This window comes from Ziziphus jujuba, chromosome 10 (genome assembly GCF_031755915.1).
Source record: "Ziziphus jujuba cultivar Dongzao chromosome 10, ASM3175591v1".
NCBI lineage: Eukaryota > Viridiplantae > Streptophyta > Magnoliopsida > Rosales > Rhamnaceae > Ziziphus > Ziziphus jujuba.
This window is the reverse complement of record NC_083388.1, coordinates 11,224,978-11,243,527: the sequence shown is the minus strand read 5'-3', so window position 1 is coordinate 11,243,527 and position 18,550 is coordinate 11,224,978. Positions and strand designations below refer to the sequence as shown.

The 18,550-nt window shown below is 30.2% G+C and overlaps 2 protein-coding genes across 2 annotated transcripts; both read right to left on the bottom strand.

The window, feature by feature from the left end:
- Nucleotides 1-490: 490 nt before the first annotated feature.
- LOC125422940 (uncharacterized) lies at nt 491-2,238 on the bottom strand. Its single transcript, XM_060812358.1, has 2 exons — nt 1,253-2,238; nt 491-1,154 (listed from the first exon to the last, which is right to left on the bottom strand). Exons 1-2 carry the CDS (start codon nt 1,604-1,606, stop codon nt 642-644), a joined length of 867 nt encoding a protein of 288 aa, XP_060668341.1. The 5' UTR covers nt 1,607-2,238; the 3' UTR covers nt 491-641.
- Nucleotides 2,239-2,302: 64 nt separating this feature from the next.
- LOC125423043 (protein ALP1-like) lies at nt 2,303-3,119 on the bottom strand. Its single transcript, XM_048476152.2, has 2 exons — nt 2,634-3,119; nt 2,303-2,545 (listed from the first exon to the last, which is right to left on the bottom strand). The coding sequence occupies exons 1-2, from the start codon at nt 3,117-3,119 to the stop codon at nt 2,303-2,305; spliced, it is 729 nt and encodes a 242-aa protein (XP_048332109.1).
- Between the last annotated feature and the right edge of the window lie 15,431 nt (nt 3,120-18,550).

Sequence of the window (18,550 nt, the reverse complement as noted above, 5' to 3'; positions counted from 1 at the left end):
CATGTAGTTACACTTTTAACAAGTATGACATCCGTATATATATATTGGATTTTACAAGGATAATCTAATTATATAAGAAATAAGTAAATAAACCCATTATTAGTAAGCCAAATAAACAACCTAATACAAAACCATTACCCCACTCGTTGTGAACTTGAGCACGTGTATGTACGGTGGTGGTATTTTGTATTGGATTTGCTTCATTGCGATTCTTCATTGTTTGTTCTACAAACTCAACATATGCAATTTCAGCTTCTTCAATTGTATTATAGGCTTGATATAAATTATTTGTAAATCCGTGCACTTGTTGATGACATTCAGACCAAGAATTATATATCCCTGGTTGTCTACCTTTAAACACAACATAAACCCTTCTCTTTGCCATTCAATATTCCTGCATATAATAATAAATGACAATATAATATAGTAAATTATTAAAAAAAATAACAACTAACCAAATCAATAAAGTGCATGTTAATATTCTAAAACATAACACATAATAATAAAATTATCCATACATGCATAATTAGAAACCAACATTCAATACGTTACAATATATGTCCATAAGTTTCAATTCCAAATGTTCATAGTTGTCATCTTCTCATACATATCCATAAATATATAATCCACAACATACTAATTTAGTTATCCAAAAATCCACGAGCAAATTCAATCTTCTGCGCATCGGTTTTAATAATCTTGAAAACCTCAACGTTCGATGGATCCGATCTCATTGCCTTAGAGATTTTGAGATTGTCAGTAATATGGAATCCTAACCTGTCAAGCTCCATAGCTAAGTATTGTGGATAGTTGATATCAGACTTCTCCAACTTGTCTAACTGTGTAGCCAATTTATCTATAAACTTATCTGCTACATTGTTTAACCCGCTAACGATGTCAACATCCTTCGATTGAGCTTTCCTCTTACCTCTTAATTGGGATTGTGTGGGCAGTTGACTATGTGTTTGATTCATAGACATTGGAGAACCCACATCATCAAATTGGTCATTATCAGGCTCCATATTTATATCATTAACTAAATCAATTGGAGTTTGTGCTCCATGTCCTGTTGCCCGATCCTTCCCAAAAATATTAGCAAGCCTCTCATATATCGGGAAAGGTTTATCTCTCCAACTTTTTGCACTTGGATTACTCTAAAATAAAAAAAAACCATCATTTAGTAAAAACATTATATATTTAACATAAGAAACACAAAATTCAATAAAGTTATTTTTCGTAACAAAGTCAAAACCTGCACATATGCTTTCCAAGCATCGTCACTATCAATCTCCACACATTTAAGAGTGTCATTCCATCCAAATCCACTTTTGTTCAGCATGTCGTATATGATGCCATATTGCTTCTTCCACTTTTTTAGCTTCGATTCAATATGTGGAGTTGCTCGCAATCCCGAGTTAGGACACATTTCAGCCAGTTGCCGCTCAATCATATTAAGTGTACCAGGTTTAAATGCTCCCGTATCACAACGTTGCCCACTAGCTACAGCTTCATCTAAAAGAACCAGCAAAGCTTCTTCCTCACCTCTACTCCATGTACGCCTAGATTCACCCCACCTATTATCGTTACTGCTACCTCCAGCTTCCATTGCTATTCAAGTAAACATTTCATGATTCCAACATTATCAAAACAAGATGCAAACAAAATAACAATAAATCTCAAATGTTGCACTTAATATAATATAAGTTTGCCTTCATACATATTATCCAAAAGATTTAACAAACAATAGTAAATAAGCAGTGAGAACATAATTTTTTACATAACCATCAACTAGTAATCATGATGACCTCTCCACTCACCAAACATTTGCTTAGCTAACTCATCTCTCCAATTCGTCCATTGATCTGAGGAAGCAATTGACCCTATAATGTCCTCCTCTTCATTAATGTCCACATTTTCCATCCTATCATATTCGACTTCTCCAGGATCGAGTGTCATTTCTCTTCTAATCAGATTATGTATCAGACAACATGCAGTAATGGTTTTGATTTGTGTTGCAATTGGGTAGAAAGATGGACTTCTTAAAATTGCCCATCGCATTTTAAGAACCCCAAAGCATCTTTCTATGATATTTCTAGCTGATGCATGCTTCATGTTGAAATACTCTTGATGATTTATGGGTGCACAACCATCTCTCCATTCGGAAAGGTGATATCTTGTTCCCCTATATGGTGCAAGAAATCCTTCACCATTTGTGTAACCAGCATCCACTAAGTAATAACAACCTAACACAGAAAAATTTCTCCTATTAGTTTATGCAATGTTAATCCACTCGATGAAATATTTAAGGATTGGTCTTACCGGTTGGTACTCTTAGTCCATTTGGCCTACTTATTGCATCTCTAAGTACTCTGGAATCTGAAGCGGAGCCTTCCCAACCCGGTAATACAAATATAAATTCCATATTCGGGTTACATACACCTAAGACATTTGTTGCGATCTCACCCTTTCTTGTTCGATATCTTGGCTTATCGATTTCAGGTACTTTCACCTTAATATAAGTTCCATCTAATGCTCCCAAACAATTCTATGACACAAACAATTTTACTAACGTCAGATAATGCTACAAGTCATCTAACTATAAAATTAATAACCAAACTAGTCCACATACGTACCTTAAACATTTTCCATCTATCATCCGAGCAATTATCTGACACAGGTTCAGGATGCCTCAACAAAATGGAATGTAAGCGCAACACCCCATTCAATACTGAATTGAAATATCTACTAATTGTCTCCCCTGATCTATAGAATCGACTGATAATTGTACGGTTTTTTGTATGATGAGCAATTATGTGCAAAAATATGCACACTTGCTCTTCCAATGTAACAGTACCATCTCTTTTCACATATCCATCTTGGCGTAATAACCGACATAAAATAACAAATGTTCTCCTATCCATCCTCAATTGACTAATACAAGTGACATCATTGTCCAACAAACTATCTATAAAAGATGTACGCAAGTCGGTATTCCTAGTTATTCTATTCCTAACACGTCTTTCATTTTTCCTTTGCCACGCTACATACATGTACATAAAAAAGATAAACATAAAGCCCCAACAAAAAGATTGAATCACAACTAATTTTCTTCTATCCATCTCTACAAAAAAGAAAAAAAAACAACAAATAAAAAAAAATTATCAGAAATACAATAAATTGAGCTGCTATTGCCAATACAATTGAATAAATACAGAAAACAAAAATCTTCCATAAATAATATATTTATATATTAGCATTCACAATAAACATTATATATATTTGGAAGGTCAAAATAAAAGGTGGATTTAAGTATTTTTAATATATATTCAATAATGTTTATTCATACTATTCTATAATAATATATATTATAAGAACAAATTTGTAGGCGAAAACAAAACATTAATTAAAAGTGTTGTTCAATAAGTAGTTTGGTTTTTAATTTTTATTAGTTTTACTTGATTACATGCGATGTGTTTGCTATAAATATTTATTGGTGTAGTTTTAATCAACGTTTGTTAAGCATTTCAAATAATAATAATTTAAATATAAAGGTTAAAAACACTAAATTAAAAACTATTTTAAATTCAGTTTAATGTTGTGATTGTATTTCTTGTTTTTTTACATTTTTTTATAAAAATTATAATTAATTTAAATGAATAATAAATTATAACTACCATTAACTCTAATAAATATATATTTTTAGACACTTTGGGCTTGACACTTTGGGCTAATTTGGGCTTATCTCAATGATCCAATTCCCATGGCCTATTCACTAATTTGGGCTAAGTTACTTAGATGTGGGAATACATGATATGTTTGATTAATTTATGAGAAGGAAAAAAACAAAAACGTAAAAAAAAAAAAATAAAAAAAAAAAAAAAAAAGGTCTCTGCCGACTTGACATAAAGTAGTTGTTAGGAGAGCTATAGCAAAAAAGAGCAATGCTTAAAGTCACGCTATGATAAACAATTACATCATTACCTACTTAACTTGTCCATACTTTTTTATCCTCCAAGTTTCACATATCAATTTGACTTAATTACATCAAGTATGCATACGTACGTGTCCTCTAAATATAATATATATATATATATATATATATGTATACGCACACTGGAATTGCATACATCTAGTTATATAGCACTTCCAGACCTCAATTTTTCCAAATATACACTTTGGGCTAATTTAGCAATATATCTTCTGAAAAACTCAACATTTCTTCTTCCCATCTTCAATACTACATGCAGGCTTTTAATCATTATATGGTGAAGACAAGCACAGAACGACCATCCCTTGAACTCGACCAGAGATTGGATTAAACTAAATATTCGAAAGCAGCTTTGCTCATCAAATTTTTGTAATATCAAATTTTATATGTAACTCATGTTCTTGATATGATATCATATTATATGTACAGATACTGAAAATTAGCTGGAAGCAATACAAGACATGTCAATTCTAATTTGTTCCATACAAAAAAATTATGATGTAATATTTTGGTCAGTGTTCACCTCATGGAGCACAAGTAAAATCTGGACAGCAACAAGCATAATATATCAACTACTCTACAGACAGTAGGAGAAAAGACACAAAGAAATCGCTACAAAAAAACCCATAAAAGCAGAGCAGCTAGACCAAATCTCACAGAACAAAACCATCCACTCCCATATCAATTATGTCTGCTGTCCTTTCCTTCCACATATACACAGGAAATAAAAAGACAAATGGCTTGCATAAACTTGAAGTCTTATTATTTTTTTTTTTCCATAGAAAGCTAAAGATTACACTCAAATTCATTGAACAAATAACAATGACAAATTAAATATAACATGCATAGCTATGCCTTCAACACCTAATAGTTAACTACAACAATCTGCAAAGAGATAATCTCTCTCTCAACTGTACGTTCCTAAATCTGATGAACACTCATGCATCACAATATCCTAAATCAACTCATATTCCTCTTCCAATATTGACCCTTTCAAAGGTACATATTTCATATTTGATGAATATGCAGATGCTCACAATGATCTACATTTTATCCACCTTAATTCTAATGGCAGCATTCTCTCCATATTTCCCTCAAGCTTGGATAATAAGGATAAATTTTCTGGCAGTTTACCAGTAAGCTTGTTATGTCCAACACTTTGATCTTAAGACAAGCAATGACATCCTATCCGTTTCATTATTTCCTCCAAGTACTAGGAAGAGTGAAGTCATGAAGATAAGGATTTGTACAGAAAATGACATAAGTTTGCTTACATTTATCATGCTAGGCAGCTTTATAATTCGAAATTGTATGTGTCCATCTGAATAAACTCAACAATATAACAGGAGACATGCCATAGATATTACTGAACTGTAAAATGTTGACAACACAAAACTAGGAAAACACTTGAACACACACAAGTAAAATGACTTTTTAGAACATTCTATAGGGTTCATGTCAGCAAACAAACCAGGTCACGTCCATCAATTCTTCTAAGTACAAAATTTTCCAGCCAAAAAATAGAAAGATGGAACTTTAGTTTCCGAGAATGACTCCCCCCCCCCCCCCCCCCCCCCAAAAAAAAAAAACCATGGTTTTTGTCGAGTAGATTTTACATGAGACATACTATCTGTAAAGATAAGTACAGATAGTAAATTTGCATCCAAAAAAAAGCAAAAGTAGAAAAAAAGTTGAAAGATCCACATGCCCTATATGATTCTATGAAAAACCCTTTAATTTCTTCCAAAGAGAAATTTAGGTTCTTTGCAACCTATGAATGTTACAATTTTCCATTATTTCTACCAAGAAAGTAAGAAGCATTGAAACACAAAAATGAACTGTGCATTGAAAAACACAATCGAGCATGTATGATCATAGCCCTCCAACAGTTCGACAATGTCAGATAAAAATAAGATAAGCCACATTTCGAGTCCAATAGCCTTTCAATCAACTAAGGACACGTTTGGTAGACAGATTCACTATTCCAGGTGAATTAAGAATGGCTATTCCCAGTGATAAAAAATACAGGAATAGAATAACTATTCAGAATCATGAATTTGGCTGCAACAAAAGTTAATAGCTTTGAATAGGAAATATATATATATATATATATATATATATATATATATATATATATATATATTCACAAGTGAAAATAAATGGAAATATGCTATTTTCTTCTTCACAATCTCCATATCTCCACATGAGTTTTTTTTTTCTTTCAAATCCAAAATTAAAATCAAGAAACAAGCAAAAGACAGAGAGAGTATAATTAAGCAAAAGACAGAGAGAGTATTGGGAATGAATAATTACCTGTTAGATACGGTTACTGGCCTTGGGGATCAGCAGAGTGGAAGAGTGGGCTGAAATGCTGGAATTTCGGAGTTGGGAGAGAAGGTCGGTTGCTGAAATGCTGAAATACGATTACAAATTTAATAATTCAAAACTAAAAAACAAAATAAACCACAAATTAACCACAGATCTCGGCCACTCACAGTGACAAATTAAGCACAAAACCCAGTTTTCTGGTCGACGTTTGGGTTGAGATTCGAGCGAGGACTCTTGGCGACGATAGAAAGGGTGACGAGCTCCAGATGCCGTTTCACGAAGTTGGGAGAGAAGGCCGGTTTCGGGGAGACAATCTGGTTGAAATGGGTTTCGCCAGCGGCAGAGTTAGGGTTAGCTTTGACAGTGGCTGGCGTGCTGGTAGTAATGGCTTCAAACGTCTTCGGTCAAGAATGGCTTCAAATCGAAAAGAAGAAAAACACGGGTGTGAGAGGCAGGTTGAAAGCATGGAAAGAGGGCAGGACAAAAGTGACCCAGGTGTTTTGGTGGGTCAGTTTTGTCCCCCTTGTTTCGGATAATTCGACTAACGGGACACATCTATCCCGTCCTTCATTTTTCTTCCCAAACACCAGACTGGGACTCAAACCCATCCGGTCCTGACCAATCCCATGTAACAAACACCACCTTAATAGCATGTGCTCCACTTGTATTTAAGTAGTGGATATTTTAATGTGCCTTTATTTGATAATGCAATATCTAAAAGTTTTTTTTATTTGTTTTTATGACATCTACTTTATTTTTATTAGGTATATAAATCCTCATATAAATGCTATAGAAAAGCAGTTCCTTTCAAAATCTTCAAAAGAAAAGAAAAGCAACGATTGCATATATATACTAGTGCATATTTTAAAGGTATATTATCAACAAAAGTCCCTAAACTACATAATTTGTGACATTTTAGTTTCTAAACTAATTTTTTAAACAATAAGATCCCTAAACTCCTTATTATAGTGCATGGTTGGTCCAAAATCCAATTTTCTTCCAAATATTTAACAGAAATATAAATGGTTCTCACGTGTCATTTCATAAGGGCATTATATGTCATTTTGACTCAATGATCCTCTTGTCTTCTTCCTAAATCCCTTGTACTGAAATTTTTTTTTTTACAACATTGCTTTTGAAATCAAAGAACAATGAGCTGGAATCCAAAATCTCTATTGTCAGGACCCGTCCAGAATTCCTTCCCCGGAACCCTAGACAGCCCTGATCCCAGGGAAACCCTACCGAACTCTCCAACGGAAAATCCGGCAGAGCCTCCCCTAAGGGATTTACTTAACACAAGTTACCTGCACTGAAAACACACTTCTAAAAACATCCCCTTATTCCTCCCACAAACTACAAACTGATTTCCACAAATTTCAGCACTTCTCAAAAGCAACAACAGTCCAGTGCATAAATAAAACAGAAGTATCCCAATAGTATACAGAGCTTTAAAAAGTGCTAAACAACAGAAATACAACAAGGCTGAAAGAAATAATACACTGAAATGAAAGAGTACAGAGTACGTCTCGAAACACAACAGCAGCGGAAAACTTGGTTCGCTCCGGAAGAACGTCTACCACCACTTGCACCTAAGGGAACGGAATTTAAGAGTGTGAGATGCTAATCATCTCCGTGAGTAACCCGAACTACTGAACACCTTTTAATAATAAAATAATAATAATAATGATGATCAAGGGAATTGAATAAATACCAACAATTAATAAATAAATAATAACTACTGTTGGAAAATAATAATTTCCCTCAAAACTCTCACCAATCGCTCCGTTTGAAATGTTCCCTTTTTAAAACCTTTTCGCAAAACCCAATGTACATACCTCCCAAAAACCAAGGGATTAAACCATTTGATAAACAATAATTAAATACATACATACCCCAAATATATAATTAAAAAATATAATAAATTATAGTAAATAAATTTTGAACACCTTTGGGGTTTAAACCATTATTTGCAATTTACACCGACAATTACACCTGACGCACCACACCATATACCGGTGATGCCCTCCGATACCCAGCGTCCCGAGGTACCGACTGGCGGGAGGTTAAAGAGAGAAACCTGCAGCGGTCACTTTGGCGTCCCGACAGTACCAACTGCTAAAAAAACCATCACCCGGCCAAGGAGGGGGGCGGCTGTGCGCAACAATAACCTTGCCTGCCCACGGTCCAATGGCAACTCACGGGTGAAGTAAAAACCGCACGCTAAACCACATAATAACCGCGTGCTAAACCACGTGTCCATACACCATACACCAGAACACCAATACTGTATGAGTGCGTCCAAAAATAAACATAAATAACCAACCGTACCGTTTTTCCAAAAACCACCGTGGGAAGTATACCAAAATTTCACAAAACACCATCCCACATATTTTATCCAATAACCCGGTACGAAACATTGATAACCAACAAACCACAATTTTCCTCGAAATACGAGATGCAACCACAAAAATACCGCGGGCATAATTTATAAAATTTAACCAAATATTTTCATAAAATATTTAACCCAATTATGCCCGAGAAATCACATTTGAAACCACGTAAAACTAATACCGAAACATACCTTGCTCATGCATAACAAATAAATTAAATTAAACCGCATTAAAACCATAATTAAACCACACCACATGAGCATAATTTAAATACTAATTTAAATACCAACTAAATATAATTAAATTGCCCAAAATAATTTTTGAAGATGGGTCACTCACCTGGAGAGCGCAAATCAACTAAGATCCTCCTCGGGATCAACTCTGCTACTCGCGCGTGCACCTAAACCACCACAGTGCACAACCCAAAAATATTAATATTTTATTCGGGTAATTCCCAAATGGATACCCGGGGAGCGAACAGCAAGCGACATCTAAAGGGTTACGAGTTATATACCGAATCGAAGCTCGCGTGATGAGGATCACGGATTCGGTCTTACTTTCCGGTGATCGGACCCGACGAGGTCGGAATCTCGCCGGAAAGCTTTTCGAGTTTCGGCTCCGCAATTCTCCCAAACTGTCGCAAATTGGCGGAAACGGAAGTCGGATTCGGGTTTAGGAGGTCGAACACTGCGGACTGGAGCTGGCGGCGCGTGCGGTGGCCGTTGGTCGTGAAATTTTGCAGACTTGTAGATCTTGAGGAGAGCAACCCAACGGGACCGGCGATGAGCAAAACGGAGGTCGGACGGCGAAGAAATCACCGTTTGAAGATTTCCGACCCCTCGCCGGAAAATGCTCCGATCCCGGCGCATCGGTGGTCCGATGGCCGTGATTTTTGGTGGGTCGGCCGGACTTGAGGAGAGGATCAAGGCTAGCTGGCGCGTGTACTGTAGAGCGGCCGGAAATGGGTCGATTTACGGTGGCCGGCGGTGGAGGGGGAAAAATCGCCGCCAAACTTCGGACGTCCGATCTGGGCGCGTCCGGCGGCCGTTCGCCGTGAAACTTGGAGGTTTTGCCAGAAATGAGGAGGGAAAACTTTCTGGCCGGCGCGTGTACAGTAACTCGGCCGGAACAGTGGAAAACTCCGGTGGCTGGCGGTGGCTCTCTCTCTCTCTTTCTCTCTCCTCTCTCTCTTTCTCTCTCTTCCCCGGGAATTTTAACAAATAAAAACCCCTGTGTGACACTGTTCATGCCACGTGGACCAATCAGAAGTTGACACGTGGCATTTCACTGTTCACCGACCAAAAACATTAAAATAATACGGTATCCGGTAAACTTCAAACGTCCATAACTTTTTAACCGTATGTCCGTTTCGAGCGTGCCGCTAGTCTATGAACTCGTATCGACGAGCACTTCACAACCATGCACGAGTCAAAGCTCAATTCCCCATAAATAAAAAGTCAACTCCGGCACCCCCGGACAGTTTGGACCGCAACTTGTTTCGTCCATATCTTCCAAACCGTAGCTCCGTTTTCGACGTGCTACCAGTCTACGAACTCGTGGCATCGTGCACTTCGCCACGGTACCCTGGTCAACTCGAAACACTTAGGCCCTGCATCAATTGGGCCCTCAACTCCGGATTCCATGTGGATCATGGATTTGGAAACTCCCTTGTTGTTCTTAATTTATTTGTTTTTTCCTAGTTTGAAAAGTGGGTTTATTCATTTTAAGACTTGTTAAATACTGTTGTTGTTGAATTGGTAATCGGTGCTATTTACAAGGTTGTACCTAGATTGATGTCGGCTATGGTCATGGAAGCAATAAGAGGGATTAGGGCAACTGCTGTGGTTGTTGGGAAAAAAGCCATGAAGATATACGCATACATGTAAGAAGGGTTTGGTGAACTTTGGGAAGCTGGTTTATAGTAGATGGGAATTTCCAAATAGAGAAGGAATGGGATTTGTATATTTTATTTATTTATTTATTTATTCCTGTTACAACATTTTATTAAACATAATAAATAAATATAATAGTTTTTAAAAAATTTAATTTGATATATGTATATTTTGGTAAAACGATTAAGTTGGCTTTGAATATTGATCAGTTATCATATAGTTTTTTTTCCAGCCTTGTATGTCTTGCAAAGGTATCGAATTCGAAGTTTTCTAATTTAGGGAATGAAAGGGAGATGAAAGTGAAAATGACCTTCAATACCCTTACAAAATGAATATGTGAAAATTACACACATGTTCCATTAAATATTTAGACGGAAATTGAATTTTGGATCAAATGTGTACCATTATAAAGAGTTTAGGAACTAAAGTGTCACAAAAATTAAAATTAGTTTAGGAATTAAAGTGTCACAAATTATATAATTTAGGAACTTCCCTTGATATTATCCATTTTTCTCCTCTTCCTCCTCCTCCCCCCCTTTCTCTATCTAGCTACTTTTTTATATTTGAGGATGATCACAAACCAATCACATAATATGTATATTTTGTTTCAGCAAAAAAATAATATATATATTTTGAAGTTAACAGATCACTTATCATAAATATGACAATCCTCGTTGTAAATCTGCTTAGTTAATTTTCCTGCTACAGCAGCTACTTCTGCATGGTTGGCTTTAGACCTGGCAATTTGGATCATGGCACGGCGACACGACTCGAAAACGACACGAAATAAATGGGTTTGGGTTTATTATAAATGGGTTCGGGTCATAATCGGGTCAACCCGTTTAACACGATTATTAATCGTGTCATTTTCGGGTTGACCTGTTTAACTCGAAATTGACCCGTTACGACCCATTTATTAATCGTGTCATTTTCGGGTTGACCTGTTTAACACGATTATATACCTATTACAACCCATTTAAATTTAATTTTAAATTAATATTTTATCACTAATATAATATTTAATAACTAAAAAATATTATAAATTAAATATTTTATAAAAATAATTTTCTATTACTAATTTTTTAAAAACAAAAAATACATCTTTAATAAAATAAAAACATAAAAATAAAAAAAAATAAAAAAAATTTCGGGTTAATAGGTTAATTTTAGGGTTAACGGGTTAATAGGTTAGTTTTCGGGTTAATAGGTCAATTTCAGGTTAACGGGTTAATAGGTCAACACGACCCGTTAAAATAATCGTGTTAAACGGGTCGTGTCGTGTTGACCTGTTTATAAACAGGTCGGGTTAGTGTTTTAGGTACCTGACACGATTAATAAATGGGTCGTGTTCGGGTTAGGCATTTTTGACCCGATTATTAAACGGGTTGACACGAACACGACCCACCAACCCGAATTGCCAGGTATAGTTGGCTTCACATGGTCACTGTCTCACTCACGGTCACTTTCACACCCCATTACTTTTCCTATATATTATTATATTATATTTATATACCTGCTTTTTTATTTCTTTTCTTTTTATTTTTAGTAATTCGTTTATCAAACTCATCTCCAATTTCTAATCATTAATCAAATTCTAAAAATCCAATTGTTTATTTTTAGTACTTAATTAATATTTTATTGATATCATGCGATGTACTGTATAATATATGTATTTATAATTGATGATTTTGAAAATGATTTATAATAATTAATTATATTTAAATCAAATTAAATTAATTAATTATATTATTTTTTATGAATAAATATCAAAGCCTACATTTATTATCAATTTTATAATTTCATTAATATTATATGATAGATTTGCAAAAATCAAACAGTTTGGACATCGTTTTTAGTGGATTGGATATGGGCGTATCACTCTAAATTCAATTAAAAAAATAAATACAATAATAAAAATTATGCAACATAAATATAATAAAAATTAGGTGATTGTACTAATTTGTGAAGAACAAACAACTTAAAATTTTTTAAATGTCTTGTAACAAAGAGGATTTTAAATATAAATTTAGTCAACTAAGTGAGAAAACAGAAAATAGCAATAATTTTTTTTATAATAAAAAATATTTTAACAAAAATTGAAATTAAGAAAAAAATATTATTCAATAGTTATATGTTTGATTGATTAAAGGTAAAAAATTTTAAAAATTGATAAGGATACAAATGTTATTTTAAATCAAAGATGGAAATTTTCTCTAATTCCTAAAATTAAGCCTTTAGTCCAAATTAAAATTTTTCTTTCATTATTTGAATCAATTTTAAAAATGATCATTTATGGTCACCACTTTTCCCAATCTAAATATTATGAACTTAGCCTTATTTATGTCCTCATTTATTCAAGAAAAAAAAGTTAATTTTCAAAATAAATAATTAGCCTTATGTAGGCCTTTATTGTTCTCTAAAAAAATTATTATTATTTCAAAAGGGTATTATTTGCTTTATTCAAAATCAATTATTACATTCCAGAGAATAAGCTTTTTTTATTACACGAGTAATTTTCATATTTATTATTATTATTTCAAAATCATAATTTTGATGTTTATGAGAAAAAAAAATGCAATTTGGATATTTTGGACAGACATGCCTTAAATAACTAGTTATCTTTATGTTTATTTTTTTCCACATTTAAAACCCAAATTAAATTAAATATAGCTTAGTTACCAATCGTAATATTAACTGTACATAAATGACATTTAATTAATATTTATGAAGTAATTAAATTTTTTTAATTCATCAATAGAAAAGTATTTGTCCATAATTTATTATCCTAATTTATACTTAGTTAAAAATATTGTTTTTAAAGTTCTAGGATCAATAATATTCTTTTTATGCATGAAAATTTTCAAATTTTAAATTTTAGCATCTTAATATCATAATTGATATTTTTATATAATATTATTTAATTGCCTACATTAAAAACTCATTATAATAGTATATACAATTTAAAATTTGAATAGCTATGTATTGAAATTATCCATTTTAAATTATAATGCTATTTACTATTGGCAAATAATATACGTAAATAATTTATTTGAGACAAATTTTTAAATTTTAAATTTTAAAATTTAAAAAGTTTTATACTAAAAATTTAAAGTCTTAAATTAATGGGCATTCAATATTGTTATTTATTTTCATAATTTATGAAATATAAAATTTATATACGTTAACACTTTTAAATTTTAAAATTTCAAATTAATGATTAACTGACTTGTTCTTATGGAATGTCAATATTATGTATAAAGAAGTTTTTTGAGTAAATTGTATGATATAATTCTTCTTATAGATTAAAAGATGACATTTGTGTAGATTTTTCAAAATTTATTACTATTTTATTTTCTTATATACATAGTATTTTCATAATTTGTTATTGTTTTTTTCACTTGATTAAGAAGATACATTTTAAAAAGTAATAAAATATGTACATAAATAACAATTAATTATAATTTAAGAAATAATTGTATGTAATATTAGATAAATGAACATAAAAAGAAATAAATTAATTTTTGATGTAAGTAACTTTTATTTTTTTCTTTTTATTTATTTTTAATTGCATTATGTATAACATTTGCTCTAACTTCTAGTAAAATTATAAAGATAGCTTTTTTATTTTTTTTCAATATATTCATCGTTATAACTTTTACTTGAGTTAAAATTTGTAATCATGTATAGAATTCAAGCAAAATGACATATACATATATTATAATTTCTACTATTGGTTTTAATTTAAAAAATTAATTTATATTGGATACCACTTTTTAAAATTTCAATGTAAATTCTTTAGTTTACTGATATATACTTTTAAATATTTATTTTCATATATTATAGTACATTTAATGCTTATCGAATACAATTATACCATTTCTTTGGGAATATTTTCAAATATTTCGCCAAACATAATTTTAAATTTTAATATATAAAATTTATTTTACCATATTTATTTTACATACTATTGTAACAAAATTTGGAAAAAGACGATATACAATATTAGAAAACATTACATTATTGGAAACATTTAGGGTAATGGGTAATATAAATTTAAAATATAAAAAATAGTAAATAGAATAAAAAAATTATTTTTATTTTATTCCAAATTAAAATCAAAACATTATTCTTCAAACACAGTAGATTCTAACAAAATAAAAAATAAAACATCATAAAGGAAAAAAAACTAAATTATCTGGGAGAAATGCTTAATATACATACATTGCTTCTTGTTTAATGTAGTTGTTGCAAATTCCGGGAATTTCAACATCACCTGAGCTAAAAAAAACATTAGTCTCTTTTTTTTTTTTTTTTTTTTTCTACATACTCTCGACTTGAAGAATCTCTTACATCTTCTCCTTTTTAGATTTTTGTCCTCTATCATCTTGGAAAAATTCATACATAAAGGTGAATTAAAAATCAATCAGAATCTTCCTCAAAAACCTTTTATTTTCTTGGACTAGTTTCTATAGAGCATATTCTAATTCATCATTGTCAACTTTGTTATGAGATTCATCATCTTCAACAAAAAATCTATAGCATGGTTCACTTCGATGCTCATGATTTGGACAATTAGATAAAGATCCATTCAATAAAAAAAGCTAAATTAAAATTAAACAATAAAAAAATAGAAAAATCCTAATAATCGAAATTGAAATATCAAAGAATAAAAAACGCCAAAATTAAATAATATAAAACACTAATAATCAAATATTGAATATCAAAATTTTAAACAACCTAAAAGTTACATTTACTAATTTATAGACAAATATATTTTGGTTATTTGATAAATAAAATAAAATCAAATAATATGTTTTGAATAGAAATCCTACTTTGTCATATTTAACAACTATATTATGAAAAAAAAATCTCAAATTTCTTCTATTAATTAAAAAAAAATATTTATGTAATATTTTTAATGGTAAAATTATGTATATCTTTATTCTATTCCATATAATGCTTATCCAAATAATTGCAAATAATCTTATCATAGTGATTGTCATATAAAATATAATATATATCATTATATTATTGTAAATATAGAATATATTTTCTATATGAAATATCCACAATCAAATATTCATTCCATTATTTTCACAATCAATTTTACCAAAACTAAATAAAATCAAATATATACAATATGAATTGATTTTCTATATGAAATATTCATAATTAAATATTCATTTCATTAATTTCATAGTCAATTTTACCAAAAATGAATAAAATCAAATATATATATTTTTAATATGATAGAATCTCATTATAGTTGTTTGACATCCTAATAATAATTAATGAAATTTTTTTTTTTTTATATTTTTGGAGGGAAACTTAAGTATTCATAGACTATCTTAATTTTATATATAATATAGATTTCTTTCTTTTTATTTATTTTATTTTTTAGTAATTAATTAATCAAAACTCATCTTCAATTACCAATCATTTTTTAAAGCTCCAAATTTTTCATTGCCCAATTACCTATTTTGCTTATGAAAAGGAAAAAGGAAAAAGATTATTATCATCAATTATGATATAAACAAAAAAATTATTAAGTTGTAGGTTGTATTCAATTGGAGAAAAAATTACTACCATTTATAACTAATGCTCTAGATCGTCTCTTTATTTTTAACCTCATTAGGACTTTCCTAATCTACAATAATCTGGTACTAACATTCTTTTTATAATTCAAGTTTACATTTATTGTGTATTTTTTCTCCTTTCATTTTCATATCTTTTTGTTGATATATAATGTATAACTCTCATACAAAATTTTATAAATCAAAATAATTTATATGCCAATGTAATTTTTTTCTGAAACAATTATTTGTTACTAATATACACTAACTACTATCAGAAAGTGAATTTTTTCTTTTTTGATACATTAATTGATTTAATTTCTTTTTCCTACGTGTTTTAATTTCTCTCCTTTTACTTATTTATTTATTTTTTGTAATAGCACATTTTAAATTATCTCATGTATGAGAGCTTATGAGTAGTAAAACATATTAAATATAATAATATTCTAATGTATGCAAGATGGTTAATTTGGAAGGTAATTCAATTAAACATAATTGCTTTATGCAAAATTTTATAGATCTCTTGTTAACATAATTAAAATTTAAATAGTGCTATTTGGTCGATGTTTGTTCTAAATCCTAAGTTTAAACCAATATAATATATATATATATATATATATATATATATATATATATATATATATATATATATATATATATATATATATATATATATATATATATATATAAATTTTATGGTGCAGATGGTCCAAATGCAGATCGTAAGTATTGACGACGGTTTCTGAAAAAATTATCATTAATACTCTTTCTGTGTAATAGTATTGATAACGATTTTTTAAAAAAATTGTCGTTAATGCTCACAGTCTACATGTGGACCGTCCGCACCGTAGACAAATTCAATATAAATATATGTATATATATTTATAACTGCAATAACTTTTTTTTTTTGGTTTTTTTTTTTTTTTTTTTTTTTAACTTATTTTGACTTCTAATTTCATATTTCAGCTTTGTTCTCCATATTAATTTTTTTGACCTTCCTTTTCCCAATAAGAAAGTGGCAGCACTAGGCATATGCTATAATACTTATTTTGAATGGTTTGAAAAACATAAATCTGAATGTTATAAACAGTTTTAACTTCGCTGTGCTTTCAAATGTAGTAATCATAATTTGTTTCCTAAATGTGCTTTAGTGTGTTCATTGTAAGTCAGTATCTAAAAATGGTCCAAACTAATATAATTGCCAATTAATGTATGTATATTTAAACTAAAAGAAAAGTGTATTTAATTTATTTTTTTCTCATTTTAATTATATTCATGGATATACAACCTTTTTTTTGTTCAAATTTCATAATAGATGGAGATCCAAAAGAAAATCTTAAATGATAAATAATTTGTTAATCAATTATGAAAGGAAAGCAAAATGATCAATATATATATATATATATATTTATATATTTGATCATAAAAAATGTTGTAAACGTTTATTATGAAATAAACGACAAAGGTAAAATAATTAAAATAATTTTATCTTTTACGCTACTGCAAGTTTAGTTTTAATGTAGAAAAAAATGATCATTTTTTTTTTCTCTCTCTCTCTGTCTTGTTACTTTTTTATAGTTTAGGATGATCACAAACCAAACGCATAATATGTGCTTTTTGGATTCAAAAGACCACTTACCATAAATATGACATTTTTCATTGTAAAAAATTCTCAGTGTCATCTTATCGTATTTAGGCTTTTTTTATGCTTCTTTAACTCTTTATCTTTAAGAATTCCAACACTATTTTCACAGTGTCACCTTTTGAATATTTTTTTTACTCATAATTATTGCTCAAAATAAATTACAGAAAATACTCAAGAATCATCAACATCTTCATCTTTCTCTCGACTTTTTCTCTCTTTTGTTTTTCCTTTTTTCTTTTTTTTTTTGGGTCATATTTAATAAAAAAATATTTTTAATTATTTCATGTTATGTCTCATATTTGTTTCTTTTTCATCTTTCACACGAATGGGCTCTTTTTGTATATATGTGATGTGATATAATGCTTTCCTAAACTTACACTACAACAAATACAAGATTTTCTAATGTACAGTTATAGCATTTTAAAAAAATGCAATTACTAATATAAAACAATAACATGTTTAATTAATTTTTTACATGTTAAAATGTGTTGAATAAAATTTTATTTTTCAACAACAATTTTAAATGCTATGAAAATCTATAGCATTTTCAAATGTTAAGAATATACTTAAATAGCATTTTCAAATGCTATAAAATATACTTAACATAACATTTAGAGTAGCTATTAAATAGAATTACTATACAAGAAAATCCTAATATAGTAACATTTATTTTAATGTCAATTTAATCCAAAATGCTACAAATTAAATAATTTGTAACTAAGGTGAATAAGCAT